The 17,965-nt window shown below is 39.8% G+C and overlaps 1 protein-coding gene across 1 annotated transcript; it reads right to left on the bottom strand.

Annotated features, from left to right (window-relative positions):
- Nucleotides 1-13,615: 13,615 nt before the first annotated feature.
- Nucleotides 13,616-17,400, bottom strand: LOC131254288 (probable CCR4-associated factor 1 homolog 11). The gene is made up of 3 exons (XM_058255281.1): nt 16,534-17,400; nt 13,713-13,878; nt 13,616-13,636 (listed from the first exon to the last, which is right to left on the bottom strand). Exons 1-3 carry the CDS (start codon nt 17,364-17,366, stop codon nt 13,616-13,618), a joined length of 1,020 nt encoding a protein of 339 aa, XP_058111264.1. The 5' UTR covers nt 17,367-17,400.
- Nucleotides 17,401-17,965: the final 565 nt, after the last annotated feature.

Below are 17,965 nucleotides of genomic sequence, written 5' to 3'. Positions count from 1 at the left end.
GGCCAAACAGGCATTTGATAAAGATTGGCTGGCAATTGAAGATGCTTGGTTTGTTGGTTTCCCAATTTGGTTTCTTGTTCGAATGAATTAAGATCGACCTGAGGGATATTTTCATGAACTTCGCAGCATGTTCTATAAGAAGACAGTTGGAACAGGAAATTCAGTTGAGAGGGAATCTTTGGGCTTGGAATCAATAATTGGAACTGAAGTGTTGTTGTAACCAACCTGCCAAAGAGATTTTAAAAATAAAAGAAATTAATCGACACTTCGTAGATGATGGGAAACTGGAAATTGAATTAATATGACTATTACCATGTCGAAGAGGCTGGATCGACGCTTCTTCTTGTTGAGGCTAATCTGTCTTAGGAAATATTTTTGGGCATGACTAGTGACTTGGGTCGATGGTCGACAGAGAGATGTGTTACCTGAGGCACTAATTTATAGAATAACATGTCGCTGCTCTGTTTCTTGCATGTCATTTGAGAAACGCTTCAAAAGAGTAGCAGGGAATAAAGTGAGTTGTTTGGGAGAGGGACGATGGAATGATGACATAAATAAAATTCTGATCTTACCTTGTAGAAAAATGGGCTCTTGGCAGCTAGAATTGGTGAGCTGATGTGTATCGTTTTAACTCTCAGAACAGTAGAACAATACATACTCCAAGATGAATCATTACTATTGGCCGCTTCATCGCCTACAAAGCAAATAACAAAGCATTGCACTCAGAACTATATGATAAGGGGAAAAAAGGTAGAAACTGAAAATTGTGTTGGTTCGCTTTGGGTCTGCAATGTGTGTTTGGTAAGGAAGGAACACAATACCACTAGATTTTATTGCAGAAATCAAAATTCTGATCATTTTAATACCATGCAAGTGCAAGTCCTAGACAATTTGACCAGGCCATGATAAAAGAAAATCAGGCAGCGTGACTGATTGGTCGGGAGCTGTAAGAACAAACACAACAAAATACCTTAAAATACCAAACCAATAACTAACTACATGAAACAGACAGATACAGGTAGAAAGGAGGAAAAACCAATTAACATGTGCTTTTTATCATGGGCTGAACCCAAGTTTAACACATTGCACAATAGTGAGTAATTGAATCTGCTCAGATGGCGTACTCCACCATGAATGGGCCATGATATTAAAATTTCACTGCAGGGCAATCTTAAACATCAGATTACGTGACCTAAGAGTAGATGATAGAAAACAATATTTGCAAGCATCAACAGGTGAAAGTCCAGAAATCATATGGGTATTATTGTTCAATCCGTGCAATTTTCTGGGTGTGGCCCATCCAACAAGAGAAAGACCCCATGGATTATCTGGATCACCAGATGGTTATGGGGCTTGTCCTAGCCTAGCATATAAAATGATTGTGCCAAGCAATGGTTAAAAAAGCTCAGGAAAGCACATAGAAGATAAAGAAAATCATTGGAAATTAAAATCTTGAATTGCAATAACTAGTATTTGGTAGAATGCAAAACAGGAATAAGCTATGGTCAAATTGCACGTGGCATCCAACTATTAGCAAGTAGATGGTTTATGGAAGCCATGAAACAAACAACGCAAATCAACAGTCCATTCAACAAAAAACATTCCCCTTTCCATATCTTCAATAGAAGAGGGCTCCACATGCCAATGGTGAAGGTGCCCCAAAGAAAAGCTGCCATATTCTGTTTAATTTAATTTATAGACCAAAACTTTCAGACCAACCCAATTCCAGATAAAACTGACCTTGAAACTATCATCAGAAACTGACTTTTCAACAAACTTGAACAGCTGTTAAGCGATTCTATTGAGCTGAACTTCATCCAGAGTTTGCTTGGGCCAGAAAACTCCAGCCCCTTTCCTACCATGTTTCCAGTGATGCATTCCAGCTATCTATTCAATGAAACATTGACATGTGAATAGGAATCATTTGTAAATAAAGCACATTCTAGCCAACTTTCTCCACATCAATCAAGCAAGCAATCAAAAGAATCTTTTGAATTTCATATATATAATAAAATAAAATAGAAAGGAGGGCTCGTTTGTCTTCTCTAAAAAGTGAAAGAATCAATGGATATACAAAGGTCTTTGGTGTGGCGGGTCAGGTCATTTGAGCGCAACCTATTTACAGTTCAGTGGGTCAGATCAGGTTGGGATTTTAGCATATATTTCACATAATCTATGCACCGAATACAACAGTAGTCATGAACATGACTATAGGGAACTTTAAGAACAAAACCCTTCTATCCATTGAAAGTTCAAAAATCTAAAAGCCATATGGCAATGTAAACCACCTTTATCCAGGTATTCTCAAATCAATGACTGCAGTGAAATCAAATGGAACAAGCACCCTTTGGAAACACCGCATGTCCTCCGAAGTAAACTTCTCCCGAACTTGAGGGCCGACAGATCATTTAGAAAACAATCCACGTCTTCCAGCAGATTGGATCTGCTTTTGCATGGATCTCAAAAATCCCTCTACCTAGGGAAGAGCAAGGTGATAGAAAGAACCAAAACCTAAGCACTTAGCTTAAGGATGCACAAATGGTAAAAGAACAGGTAAAGAAACAAATATGCTTGAAAACAATTCAAGAATACAGCTATCAGAAACATGGGTGTAAAATTTACGACTGGACTTTTGTACTAGCACCAATGTTTTAAATAGTGAATGAATAGTGTATAGCATGGCGTTCACACAAATGTCAACTTACGGGATTTTATGAAGAAATCAGTGGCATGATAGTAACCAAACAAAGTGGTTTTCATGGTGGAAAAGCGGAGGGCTGATAACCTGCTGGTTTAGTTTTCTTGGTCTGTTTGATTGAGTATAAGAACATAAAGGATGAGTTTGGTTTGTTGATGAAAATCAAATTGCCACCTTTGGCCTCTTTTCACTTCTTAAAAATGGTGTAAGATTCATCTTGAGTTTTATTATTATTATTATTATTAATTTTGAGGTAGCAACCATAGATTCATTACCAGAAAAGGAAGGTCAAATACAAAACAAAGGAAAATGGAAAGCCTAAGATTCATCTTGAGTTCACCATGGTTAATTAGCTTACAGAATTCCCTTAGGTAGTCAGCTTGGAGAAAATTTAAAGGAAACCCATTGTTTTAAGTGCGAAAAAGGCTATGAATATTTGTTTCTTTAGCAATTGAAGTGCATTGTGATATTCTAGATCTTAGGAGAGTTGTTGTCATGCCAGTATCTTGAGGATATGCAAGATCAAGTGCCAGGTGACTGGTGTCTTATGGATAGATGGGGGCAGAAATGGACTGAAAGCTTTTCACAGAGAGATGCACAAAAGGTTAAAATGGATATCACTGATGAAAACAATCTTAACCATTTGATCGGTGACCTATAAACTGAAACTAGATAAACAGGTCAAAGAAAATGCATTCAATTTGAATAATGTGACAAAATGAGGCAAGTTTCAAAGGCTGAATTCCAACCGAACAACATTGCACCACTGGTTAAGTTTCAAAGGCAAGTCACGCTGCCCTCTTATCTACTTCGAATAATAGGGATGCATCACTATTTCACTTGAGGGACTGATGGCAATATGGACATCCAAATCAGTATCTCCAGATTTCATAACCTAAGCAACCTAAAAAAAAATTGTGGAAATGAGAATTTGTGAGCCATGGCAGCTGTACATGATTGAATCAAATCATATCCCTAGTACTAGGACAGATATCAAAGGGGATAAATATGAAAAAATGAGCACTTACCCAAAGCAACAACCTAAGCCCCAACAAAATTTAGCTATGTTATGTGATATGCATCACCTAACAAAATAAAAGAATTTGTTATTGCCAATGGTCTTACTCTCTCCAACAGCAACGACCTCACCTCCTTGGGGCTTGGTCTGGGCAGTTGTCGGAAGCAAAATACCACCAGTAGTTTTCTCCTCAACGGTTTTGATTTTAAGAAGTACTCTATCGCCCAGTGGATTAATTGAAGTGTACTGCAGAATCGGACAGTGTATTAATACAATGCAACAATAAAATGAAAAGAACAAGAAACATAAAGACCAACAAGCACAATCACCAAAAACCACTTGTGACATAAATCCAAGAGAAAGCCCAATACCGTAAAACATAATCACATGGGGAATTCACATCTTCAAACCCACTGCACATGATCATCCTGTGAATAGAATATTGTATATATGGGTTTTTAGGTGTAAAATACCATGTATAGAGAAGCTCTTAAATAACCGTCCTTGTATAGCCTTGTAATGTAGTTATTTAAACCCACCTTTGGGTTGAAGAAATATAGAAAACATTCTCCAAATTCGTGTGTTTACATGGTATCAGAGCTAGGTTTCTGAACCGACGCTCCTCCTTTGATTCCGGTGGCTCTGTCATCTTCTCTGCAACCTACCATCATCTCCATCATGCTCCATCAGCGTGCTTGCTGTCAAAAACCATCTCCAGATCCTGCTGTAGTTGCGGCCAATCTCTACCATCTCTAGATCCGATGGCCCATACTGCTGCACAACCACAAAAACCTCCACATCCGCATCAGATTTGGTCCTGCTCTCCATCAACGATTTCGTCCTGCTCGTCAGATCCAATCCTGCTCACCCAGAAATCCGTGGTACATTTCTTCTTCGTGGTTTTTCTTCCTTATGGCATCCATGAATCCCTCCGATAAGATCGAAACTATCCATGTTAAGTTGGATGGGAAAAAATTTTCCCTATGGTAGTTTCAATTCAAACATTTTTTAGCAGGAAAGAGCCTCTATGGCTATGTGGATGGTTCGATAGGCAAACCAAAGGATGAAAGAGAACTCCTATCTTGGACCACAAATAATTCGAAGGTGGTCACATGGATCCTTAACAGTGTTGAGAGCAACATTACAATTAACCTCACGTCATTCGAGACTGCATCTGAAATATGGGCTTACTTAAAAATGTGTTATCAACAATCGAATCATGCCCATCACTATCAAGTAGAGTATGAGCTGTCAAAATTAGAACAAGGAGCTCTGAGTATACAAGATTTCTATTCTAAACTTACCTCCCTTTAGCATGAGATTCAACTTATAGATCCAGTTATTCCCGCTGCGGCGGTCGAGACAATAAAGATACTTCGTGACACAAGTAAATTGATACAATTTCTGTATAAACTTCGTCCGGAGTTTGAACCAACCCGAGCCGCCCTGATGAACCGGCCTCAACTTCCATCTCTTGAAGCAGCGCTATCTGATTTGATGGCAGAAGAAACACGTTTAAAAACCCTTGCTTCCATGAGAGAGGTTGTTCCTGATGCTGCCTTCATTACCCGCAATTTTTCAGGAAAGTCACGAGACATGTCGAAAGTTAAATGTTTTGAGTGTAATGGTTTTGGTCATGTGGCTGCTTGTTATCCCAACAAGAAAGCAACTATGAAACCTCCGGACCAGGTACTCTGTTTTGTCGGTATTGCAAACAAGAAGGACATGAGATAGCCAATTGCCCGACTCGCCCTCCTCTACCTCCTCACAACTAGCGACGTGGATGTGCATTTCTGACTTCCTCTCCTGTGAAGCCTGACTCAAATTCATCTGTGGCCCCATCGGTGCAGCCTAATCTCCTTTCCCCAGAACAAATTCAACAAATCCTTCAAGCGATGGGTTTTTCAGGTTCGATAGGTAATATTGATCCTAGAAATCTTTAGTATATTGACTCATGAGCATCTAATCATATGACTGGGGGATCTTTCTTGTCTAACTGATTGCGTTCCGTATAGTGGTGTGGGTCCCATCTACACTGCGGATGGGAACCATTTACCTATTTCTCATATCGGGTCCTTGAAAGTCTCACCTTCCTCATCTCGCAATTTCTTCCTTCGCAAAGTGTTTTATGTTCCTAAATTATCTGCCAACTTGATTTCGGTTGCTCAACTAATAAAGAATAATTGTTTGGTTTTGTTTTATTGGTCTGGTTTCATACAGGATTTGGAAACAGGGAAGCTGATTAGGAAGGGCCATAAGATAAGGCGGTTATTTACTTTGGCGTTCGATCCTGGAGTTGTCTCATCGCATTGTTTTTTTCTTCCATCTTCTAATGATATTTCTGTTGTTAATAAATGCTGAAAACTTTGGAATAGTCGTTTAGGGCATCCAAATTCTAAAAACATGCTTTTCTTATTTCGATCTGATCTTTTGAATAAAGAAATCAATATTAGTCCCATTTTCATTGATATGAACTGTGTTAGTTGCAAAGTGTGTAAATCTACTGCATTGCCCTTTATATTAAGTAACACTCGTACTCAAAATCTGTTTGATCTCGTTCATACTGATGTTTGGGGTCCATCTCTCATCATGGCTCCTGGTGGTTCGTGTATTACATCATCTTTGTGGATGACTTTTCTAGATACACTTGGATTTATTTCATGAAGCACAAGTCTGAAGCATTTTCATGTTAAAGACAATTTTCATCATATGTGGAAACTCAATTTGCAAAGAAAATTAAAGTTCTACGGTCTGACTCCGGGGGAGAATACATGTCCTCCGAGTTTGAGACTTTTTTAAGTTCAAATGGAACTATATATCAGTGAACGTGTCCTCACACACCGGAGCAAAATGGAGTAGCGGAACGAAAGAATCGGCACATTACTGAGGTAGCAACCACCATGATGGAGTATGCCAGTATTCCAAAATTTCTTTGGGCTAAAGCAAAATCAACAGCTGTGTATCTGATCAATCGATTACCTTCTAGTGTTTTGGCCAACCGGAAAACTCCCACGTTCTTCCTTCATGATAAAGATCCCGATTATAGTCGGTTACGAGTGTTTGGATGCATTGCTTTTGTTCATCTTCCAGAGCGAAAATGGGATAAACTCAGTCCCAGGGCAGCTAAATGTGTATTTCTTGGATATGGGGAGCACCAGAAAGGGTATCGTTGTTATGATTCATCTTCTCATCGTGTTCGTGTGTCTCGCCATGTCACATTCTTTGAAAATTTACTTTATTATCGAGTTGTCCATGCATCTCCTTCAGTTACCATTGTTCTATCTTCCATTTCTCATGTCTTCTTTTGAAGACAATCATTCTATGCTTCCTTCTCCGACTCTTCCTTTGCAGGTCTACCAACACCGTGTGAAGCCTATCTCTCTTGGGTCCTCTCCCTCAACTGCTCCTGCTTCCAATCAGTTGTCTTCTTCTCCTATTGCACAGGTAACTATTCCATCTTCCACTGAGATTCAATTACGACATTCCAGTCGTCCGTCTGTTCCTCCCCGTCGATTAAATCTTTTTGCCTCTCATCATGCCTTGTTTTCTGGATTAGATTCTTTGGTTGTCCCTGCTTCTTATTCTCAGGTATCTACACAACCGTGTTGGGTCAAGGCCATGGAGGATGAGATTCAGGCACTCGAGGAGAATGCTACTTGGATGTTGGTTCCATTACCTGAGGGAAAGCAAGTGATAGCAAGCAAATGGGTATATACTGTGAAATTAAAATCTGATGGGAGCTTAGATCGATACAAAGCTCGGCTCGTGGCCCAGGGCTATAAACAAGAATATGGAGTTGATTATGATGAGACGTTCGCTCCAGTGGGAAAAATGAAAACGGTCCGTTCCTTGATCGCTATAAGTGCTTCTAAAGGTTGACAACTCAGTCAACTCGATGTCAAGAACGCTTTCCTCCATGGAAATCTCAAAGAAGAAGTTTACTTGAAGCAACCTCCTGGTTACAAATCCAAGGATCCACGCTTAGTTTGCAAGCTATCTAAAGCTTTATATGGACTCAAACAAGCACCAAGAGCATGGTTTGAAAATTTTCATGGGGTGTTAACCATGGCGGGCTATTCTCAAAGCCAATATGATTCTTCATTGTTTATTCTCAAGACTGATTCAGGTCTAGTTGCTTTATTGGTCTATGTTGATGATATTCTCATCAAAGGAAGTGATGGTCAAGGAATTGCTGATCTCAAATTATTACTTCACTCCTCATTTGATATGAAGGATATGGGACAGTTAACATATTTTTTGGGTCTTGAAATTTCTCGTAATACTCAAGGTTATCTCTTGAGTCAACAGAAGTATACCTGTGATTTGATCAAGCTTGCAAACCTTACAGATAACAAGACCCATGAGACTCCTCTGGAATTGAATGTCAAGTATGGGAAAGATGATGGCGACCTTCTCTTTGATGTTACATTTTATAGGCAGCTAGTGGGAAGACTAGTCTATCTCACTATGTCTCATCCCAATTTCTCATATGCAGTTCATGTTGTTAGCCAGTTTGTTGAGGCTCCTTGCACATTGCATATGATGGTAGTTCATCGCATTATTCGTTACCTTAGAGGTACCCTTAACCAAGCGCTTCTCTTTCCATCACAACCTGATCTACAATTATCTGCTTACTCTGATGCAGATTGGGCAGGATGTCTCATTTCACGACGGTCCACCACGGGTTATTGTGTTTTCTTAGGACAATCATTGGTTAGCTAGAAGTGTAAAAAGCAAACCACGGTATCTAGATCCTACACAAAAGCAGAATACCGTGTAATGGCAGATGCATGTGGTGAAATTACTTGGTTCCGAGGATTGTTGACAGAACTTGGGATCCTTTTGTCTATGGTGACTCCATTATATGCTGACAATCTTAGTGCGATTCCGTTGGCTTCGAATCCAATATTTCACGAGCGCAGTAAACACATTGAAGTTGACTGCCACTTTGTGAGAGAAAAATACATAACTGGAATCATTTCTCTTCATCATGTGACTTCAGAGTTGCAACTTGCTGATTTTTTTACCAAAACTATGACATCTTCTCATCATAGGTTTCTTCGGGGCAAACTGATGTTGGTTCATTATCCCACATCGGTTTGAGGGGGGATGTGAATAGAATATTGTATATATGGGTTGTTAGGTGTAAAATACCATGCATAGAGAAGCTCTTAAATAACCTTCCTTGTATAGCCTTGTAATGTGGTTATTTAAACCCACCTTTGGGTTGAAGAAATATAGAAAACATTCTTCAAATTTGTGTGTTTACACATCCCAGTGTAATACGTGAGACATGATCATCAATAGATTTTATAAAATAGTCAAACCAATACAATAGATGCCTAAGGGCCTGTTTGGAAGTCCAACGAAAATGCAATCAATTGCGCCTTTTCAAAGAAACCAATCCTCACATTTTAAAGAACCCAGTTATGGTTGGGTTGGACAATGTCCTCAGAAAACTTCCAAGCGGGCCTAGAATTTTCACAGGAACTCGAGTGATGGTGAAATTATTGTTTGGGGCTTTGGGCATGTCAAGGGATACATTTGGGATTGCCAGATAAAATGTCAAGAGAACAAACATTGGGAAATAAATCATAATAATATCAAATAATGGACAAATTACTATCAAAATAGCAACCATGTAATTAACACTAACAAACAATGCTGATATAAGTGGAATCCAGCATCCACATGATTTTTTGCAATACATGTTAAATACTCCAACAAGTCATGTTTCTAATCAATGCAATTCAGAAATGAATATGTCTACATTTATGTCAACAAAAACCCAGAACGATAATGCTACAAGTCCAAAATACACTCACATGGCCACTAGTAAACACTAAAATTCAATCTCTTAAAAGGGAGGAATTAGAAAGTCATAATGCATTAGAACCTACATGATGGACCATCAGGTACAAATGGAACATAGTTTCTACATCCAAACAGTCGATCTTGTGGTTCATACTTTGAATGGGGAACTTATGAAAAATCTTCCAGATTAGAGGTTTCTAACCCTTTTAGTGAGCCACAAATGGATAACTAAAAAATATATATATATACTGGTATGGATCAAAAATAAGGCCAAAAATTGATGTACAAAATCATCCAATTTAAAATGTTCTAGTAGACAAAATCTTACAAAATCTTCCTATTTGGATAACAATCTCATCACATAACAGAGTTTCAATACAATGGGAAATGGATCAAAGAACTACATGCATTAGAAGATATCCATAATTCAAATCTTCCAAAGGAAAATAAACAATGAGATGAGAATTCAAAATAAAAATAGAACATTTTTCGATAAACAACTACTTTGAGGGAGAAATCCTTCATAAACACGATGCTTCAATAAGCCATTCTTATTCCCCAACCCTTCTTATTTATAAGAATTTAGGACGCTAAAAATAGAAGATAAACATAATCAAATCTTCTTATATCTATATCTAAACCTTCTTTTTTCTTTTCCTGAAAGGTCTACTAGGGATTGAACCCTGGATCGCTCACACACAGTTGGGATTTGTTCTGCGGAATCACAACAAGTGGTATCAGAGCAATCGTTGGGGAATAGATCTGAATCTGAGGGATAAGCAATAATGGTTAGCACTAGGTATGATATTGAGGAAGTACTCAGGGAAAAATAATTTCGAGTTATGGAAGATCAAGATGATCAGTTCCTTAATCAAGCAAGGCGAAGATGGTGCTATTGATGAGCGAAAGTCTACTATGACTGATGATGATTGGAATACTCTTGATAAGAAGGCCTTATCCTCAATCCGTTTATATCTCACAGATGAGGTTCTCTACAACGTCATGAGGGAGAAAACTGCGGCTAAGTTATGGGCGAAGTTAGAGGATGTTTATGCGAAAAAATCCTCTGAAAATCGCCTATACTTGAAGCGGCAGTGGTATAACTTCAAGATGGTAGAGGGTAGAGATCTGGAGGCTCACATCAGCAACTTTAAAAAATTGGTCTACAAATTGCTGGATATGGAGGAAGTAATGAAAGATGAAGAACAAGCATGTATGTTGTTGAATTCTCTTCCGGCATCGTATGAGTCATTAAAGGACATAATGTGCACCACGAATAAAACCCTTAGTGTCGACACCGTTATATCAGCCCTTCAAGGGAAGGCTATGAGAAAGCTTAACGTCGAAATGGGGATATCTTCTGATGCACTGTTTACAAGGGGTAGGAATTCTGAACAAGGTACAGGTTCTTCAGGTTCTAGAACCAAATCTAAGGGCAAGGGCAAAGGAAAGGTAAAGTGTTGGAACTGTGGGATGGAAGGACATGTGAAGAAGGATTGTACAAATCATAAATCTAATAGAGAAGAATTTGAGGCTTCGTACAGGGAGGCCAAAGTTGCCACGTTAGATGGATCGAGTGCATGTGATGGTGATGTTTTGTCTATGTCTACGATCAGACGCCCATACGATGATCGTAGAGGCGAGGGGATTCTAGACACAGGGGCATCCTTTCACATGACTCCTCATTAGAGTTGGTTCACTAATTACAGAGAATGCGATGGTGGACAGGTGTTTATGGGCAATGACAATGCCTGTAATGTTGTGGCTGTTGGTACGGTGCATGTCAAGATGTTTGATGGGACAGAGCGTACCCTGACTAGGGTGAGGCATGTTCCTGACATGAAGAAGAACCTGATTTCTCTCAGCACACTCGAGGCTATAGAGTGCGGGTTCACAAGTATTGATGTTGTCCTTAAAGTATCTAAGGGGGTACGGGTGATCATGAAAGCGCGACGACTCGGTAATCTCTACAAGTTGATAGGGAGCACTTCAAAAGGTGGAGCTGCAGTGGTTGTAGTGGATTCCACCTCTGCACATGTGTGGCATGCTAGGCATGGCCACATGAGCGGGCAAGGCAGGAAGGATGTGACGCGCGGTTAGAGATACAAAGCAGGTGGAGCAGCCACCTGTGAGAATAATCACACCGTATAATCCTAGGTAATCGGCAAGGTACATGGACGACTCCAATATCGCAGGGGATTCGTCTTCTATTCGGATGGCTCTAGGTAAGCCTGGTGCTAAGAAGTGGAAGGTGACTATGGGTGATGTGATGGACTCGTTGTACCAGACTGACACATCGGAGCTGGTGGAGCTTCCAGTGGGTCAGAAGGCGGTTGGATGCAGGTGGATCTTCAGGAAAATACAGCATAGATACAGAGCGAGGTTGGTAGCGAAGGGTTATGCTCAAAGAGAATGCATCGACTTCTCAGAGATATTCGCGCCGACGGTATAGCAGGTGTCTTTTATATTCGTGATTGGCGTTGGTTAGCCAATGCGATCTCGAGCTGGAAGGATGGATGAGGAGACTGCACTTCTGCATGGGAAATTGGAAGAGCGGTTCTTCATGGAGCAACTAGAGCGGTTCGAAGTTAAAGAGGCCAAGAAAAAGAGTTTGCAGAAGGTCGTGGTATGACCTGTCGCCTGGGCAATGGTTTGATTTCTTTATGGTGAGTCAGGAATTGTATATTGATGACATGTAGATCGCCAATTATGACATGTCTGAAATCAATGTACTGAAGACTCGGTTAAGTGGGACATTCAGGATGAAGGATCGAGGGGCTGCAAAGATGGTTCTCGACATTAAGATTGAAAGAGGAGTATGCTTTGGTTATCTCAGGCAGAATACCTTGGGTAGGTATTGATCAAGTATGTGATGGAACAGGCAAAGCCAGAGAGCGTTCCCTATGAATCTCTCCTCAAGTTTTCCTTAGGACATGTCTTAAAACAGGTGAGGAAAAGCAAGATATATCTCGTGAGCCTTATTCGAATGCGGTTGGCAGTGTATGTCATGGTCAGGCAATCGGTGTTGTGAGCAAATACCCCGGCAAGTAATATTGGGTAGCGGTGAGATGGTACAAAAGACTACGTCTTACTTGTAAGAAGACAGGAGTAAAGGTGATTGGGCATGTGGATTCAGATCCGGCAGACATACTCACCAAGATCGTTCCTACAGAGAAGTTCAACTTCTGTGCAACTTCTCCGGGCTTGGCGATGGTGAAGAAGAAGGATGAAGTATGCACAAGAAGCTATGATGTGATGCAGAGATAAGAGAAGAGGTCAAGAAGCTACATGGTTAAAGATTGAAGACATGGTAGAGATTGTTGTAAAAACGGATGTCTAAAATCTGGTTTCACCGCGCTGCTCGACCAGTCGAGGGGCTGGCTCGACTAGTCGAGGATCCCTTCAACTAGTCGAAGCCCGCTCGACTCGAAGTCCAGCGACAATGTTTCTGAAAATCCCAATGTCTTCGACCAGTTGAGGGACTAGCTCGACCAGTCGAAGGTGCCCTTCGACCAATCGAAGCCCAGGCTCTACCAGTCGAAGGTTACGCAGATGTTGCGCGGACTGCATAAATTTGAGGCAGTTTTAGAGAGGTGCGTAAGTGGAGTTTCCTAAAGTATAAATATGGGTCCCTATGGCCTTTCTAAGTAATTCTAAGGCTTCCTAAAGGTATTCTAAGGGTTTCTAAAAGGGTTCTAGGGTTATCAAAGGGTGTAGCAAGGGTGAGATTCGAGGTTGTTCGAATCGGGTAAGTCCTCTCTCTTTGTAATTTCTATTTTCATAGTGGATTTCTATCGCTTTGTGCCGTGGTTTTTTCCTGCAAGGGTTTTCCACGTTAAATCTTCGTGTTTCTCTTGTGATTGCTTGGCGCTCTTGGATTGCTATCCTAGATCTAAATCTGTGTGATTCCGCAGCACAAATCCCAACACACCTACACTGTCTCTATCAGGTCATCTAACAAGTGGGAGACGAATCAACAAGATCAACAAGATTGATCTCACCATCCTACATCTAAATATAAAGTAAATCCCAAAAATAGGAATTGATAATTTGGGTTGAAAAGCAAAAAAGCCAACTAAAATAAATCAAACAGCATAAACCCCAATCTAAAATCCCACAACCTCAAACAATCAAAATGCAACACCAAAACTGAAAATGAAAGATGACATTGAAGGAATTCACCTGATCTTCATCGTCGGAAGAATCGGAGGATCCACCAAGATAGGAAGAATGGAGAACCCTAGCTCCCTTAAATCGCACTTTGTAGACTCCATCCAAAGAAGACGACAATGCAGCTGCATCCTTGCTACTACTTGATCCGATCGCCTTCTCCTCAATCAAAATCCTCCTGAACACAGCTCGAGTTCCTCATCCCATTGCCTTGTAAAAGTGTTCTTTTTTTAATGTTCTTGTGGTCTAGCGATCAAGATTATTGATATGATGGGCCCACGGTGGATGGACCATGCTATAAAATGTCCTTGATTGGACAATCCAACTATCTAACTGTGAGCCTGTAAATAGAAGATGAGAAAATAAAATGCAGCAACAGTCCACATTCAACAGCAGGAAGGTCAAAGATTACATGCCTGATGTGCCTCAACCAAGAGATTTTATGCAAATCCTCCTGTCAAGGATCATAGATTGTATTTAACAAAAAAAATTAAAAAAATCTATAAAATGGAAGGGCATGTTTGTTGTGAGAAAAAATTATGGAAAGGAATAGATGTGATAGTTTACTCTGTTTGAGAAACAAAAGAAAAAGAAAAGAAAATGAGGAGAATCAATTTCCTTTTCTTAGCTTTTACTTGAAAAAGAAAACAAGTAAAACTAACCCCTCCGAAAAAAATATATACATTTTAAATGTGGATTTCCTATGTGCTATCAGGCCAACTGTAATTGTTTGTGTTTTTTGCTTTTTTCCTTAAATCTTAAACAAAAAAAGGTCAAGGCAAAAGGACTAAAATCTCTTCACTTAGTCCTCACACGTGGGACTCACCTCCACATGGGGAGGGAATTCCTAACAAAACATTGGTGACTGACCATTAAAAACTTTTCATGGGCTACAAAAGGTTGTTGGATCAATCTGATATATATATATATATATATATATATATATATATATATATATATATATATATATATATATATATATATATATCCTTTAATCCAAGTTTTTATGACCTTATCAATAAGGTGGATGGCAAATAAATATTATGGAAACATTACAGTGGGCCTTAGGAAGGTTTTAATTGTGGGGCATTCAATCGCCACCGTTTAGTAAGGTCCACCTGATATTTGGAACTGCGTTATTTTTAGGCGCATGGCCTACAATGTTATAAAAACGGATGGATAGCATGGATATAGTACATGCAAAAAGGTGGGTACCACAATAAGGGCCGCACATGAGGCGGGGCAGCACCTTATCCACTTTAGGCCTATTTGAATAGAATAAAGTATTTATTTAACAAAAGTTAGCTGAATAATTACCTTCTTAAAAATAACTTGTGAACTTGAATTTTCTTATGGCCACAAGTAAATTTACTTTTTTTACCTTTTTATCTCTCTCTCTCTCTCTCTCTCTCTCTCTCTCTCTCTCTCTCTCTCTTTCCTCTTCCTCCTCATCTCTCCATGTGGTCCATAATAAGGTGGCCCCACAAGATGTACGACCAATATTAAAGGTGGGGCCCACACGATGGATGGTCCATGTCAGAGGTGGGCTCACCATAATGGGCAACGGACAATGAAGCTGGCCCCCACATAATGGAAATTTAACAATGATAGTGAGCCTCAATGATGAATGACCTACATCAAGGCGGGACCTAAATAATAGATGGTCCGCATCAAAAGTCCGCTCTAATGATAAAGGGCCCACATCTAAGATGGGCATCACATGATGGATGGAAAATTTTGAAGTTGGACCTCACATGATGGACGATCTACATCAAAAGTCCGACATGTTGGTCAACCCACATCCAAGGTGGGCCTCGCAAGGTTGATAGTCCACATCGAAAGTAGGCCCCACACAATGGACGGTTCACATGTAGATAGGGATAAGGTGGGATCCATATCATGAACAATTAATCCACATCAAAGGTACATAGGCCCCACACGATGGATAATAAATATTAAAGGTGGACCCATATGAATAAGTAAAAATTGGAAGAGACTTTTTCAAATTTAAAAAAGAAATATTTGTACTATGAGGAAGAGATTAGTTGAAGAATTTTAAAAATCATTTAGGTGATATTAGAAACCAAACATAATTTTCTACTTTATTTTGCCATACTTTTGCTAAATAAGTATAAACCAACATTGTGTACTTAATAATGCCTTAGGCTTAGAGCGTGGGGTGTGAGTACGTGTGAGTGAGTGTACCACTTTCAGATAGTAGCAAGAACCATGAGATTCATAGGTGCACATGTCTAAAATATTTAGCACTTGCTAATATAGCGAGTTTGTATAAGATCCAATCCACCCATTGGATCATCCCCACCATCCATGCACCATAGCCTAAAGTTTCTGTTGTTAGACATGTTTAGCACTTGCTAATGTAGCAAGTTTTTACTTTGTACATCCTACCATCTCATAGGAGTGCAGATATTACTCTTCTATGCTACATTACCCTGTTTGTCTATTTTTAACAAAAATATTCACAATTACCTTTTTGTTTTTTTCAAATTTCTATACACCTGTGACTTTTATTATCATTATTTTCTGTCAAATTCTTTGAGAAAAACTCTTGCGACACAGTGGACCTGCTCATAATATTCAACTGGTGGACCGCACCATCAATGACTAAAATTCTACAGGCCCCATGCTTTAGCAGCCAAAGTACTGCAATTTGCTATAACTAATACTAACAAACATTTAAAAATAATATATTTATAAATAAATGTGAAACAAAAAACACTAAAAATTTAAATTTATAATCTCTTGGAAGACCTATTTACATGGTGTATGTATATGAAAAAATAAAATAAAATACATTCAATTCAATGAAAACAGATTTCCCGAAGGGTATTTTAATCCATACAATACTCCACAGTGGTCAGGAACATACAGCTGAAAACCTCTATCCTTGAGCCGCGTAAAAACATGCAATGTTAGCAGGCTATCTGATGCAGCTTGGTGGCATTTCCCAACAGCCCTGTCCACCCCCAATTCATTGGCCACACGTTCCAACCCTCCATATAAGTTGTGACAGAACCTCATGAGATATTTTATGTCATAAACCTTGTACCCAAATATATCTTTCATCAATTTGAGAAACTCGCCAATCTCATCCGGTAGCTCCCTCTGAGTGACCACCTTTATCAGATAGCCAAAGTCGTAAGCACTGTGGAAGGTGATCCAACTAAAACAATTGTTCCCAACAAGTCCGCATAGCTTCATGAGGAACCCGAAACGGGCCTCATCAATCCCGTAGAATCGATTGCGCTCGAAGTCAATGCCGTTCTTACGCAATAGTTCGATCGATTCGGGTGCGTGGAGGTCACACCATGGATCGAAGTTGAAATTAAATTGCCAGACGTAACAGTAGTTGGTCCCCAAATCAGGAAGGTTGCTGGCTGAGTCGGAGAAAGTGAGTCCGACTTGGATGAGCTTGAGCGCGTTTATATTCGCCCGAAGGAGTGCGTATCGATCGCTGGCTACAGAGTCGGGTGTATCGGGCACGTTATGGTAGACGACACCAGGGAACTCAGTGTCCATAGAGATGAAAGGGTAGTCTTTGAGGAAGCCGCTGATTATGCGGAACTCAGACTCCACATTTAACGAATCCACATTTCTGATACGAATTGGTTTTCTGTAGACACAACTAGGTCTTGATGGTAGCATCTCTCCTTTTCGCTCGCTCGAAGAAATTTGAAACAGAGGAGAGAAGAAGTGGGTATCTTTCGAAGAAATTTGAAAGAAATTTGAAACAGAAGAGAGAAGAGGTAGGTAGCTTTCGAAGAAATTTGAAAGCTGGGAGAGAAGAAGCGGAGTTTTTATAAGTAACGCGTCTCTCTCACGCGCATGCGGAAGTCTTTCGCAGGAACTGCCTGTGCTGGGAACTATGTGGGGCCTATCATAAAATTTTTGATAAATCCACCACGTCCATCGGCTTTTTGAGTTCATTTTGGGCAAAATATCAAAAATAAGCCGGATCCAAGATTCAAGTGGGCCGAAAAGGTGAGAATTGAACGTCCACAGTTGAAACATTCGTGGGCCATAGAAGTTTTGAATCAGGTTAGTATTTGTTTTTTCAGTTTATCCCAGTATTAGTGACGTTATGAACGGTATGGATTTCACGTAAGAATCACTGTCGACCCGGGGAGGTTTCAACGGTAGAAATTTCCCTAGAAACCTTTTCCTTTACTGAGGCCCACTTGAATTTGAATTGGGCTTATTTTTGTCCTTTTATCCTAAAATGAGTTCAAAAAACGGATGGACGT

The sequence above is a fragment of the Magnolia sinica genome, chromosome 8, assembly GCF_029962835.1.
Source record: "Magnolia sinica isolate HGM2019 chromosome 8, MsV1, whole genome shotgun sequence".
NCBI lineage: Eukaryota > Viridiplantae > Streptophyta > Magnoliopsida > Magnoliales > Magnoliaceae > Magnolia > Magnolia sinica.
Note: the sequence above shows the minus strand (reverse complement) of the source record. Positions and strands in the feature narration are given on the sequence as shown.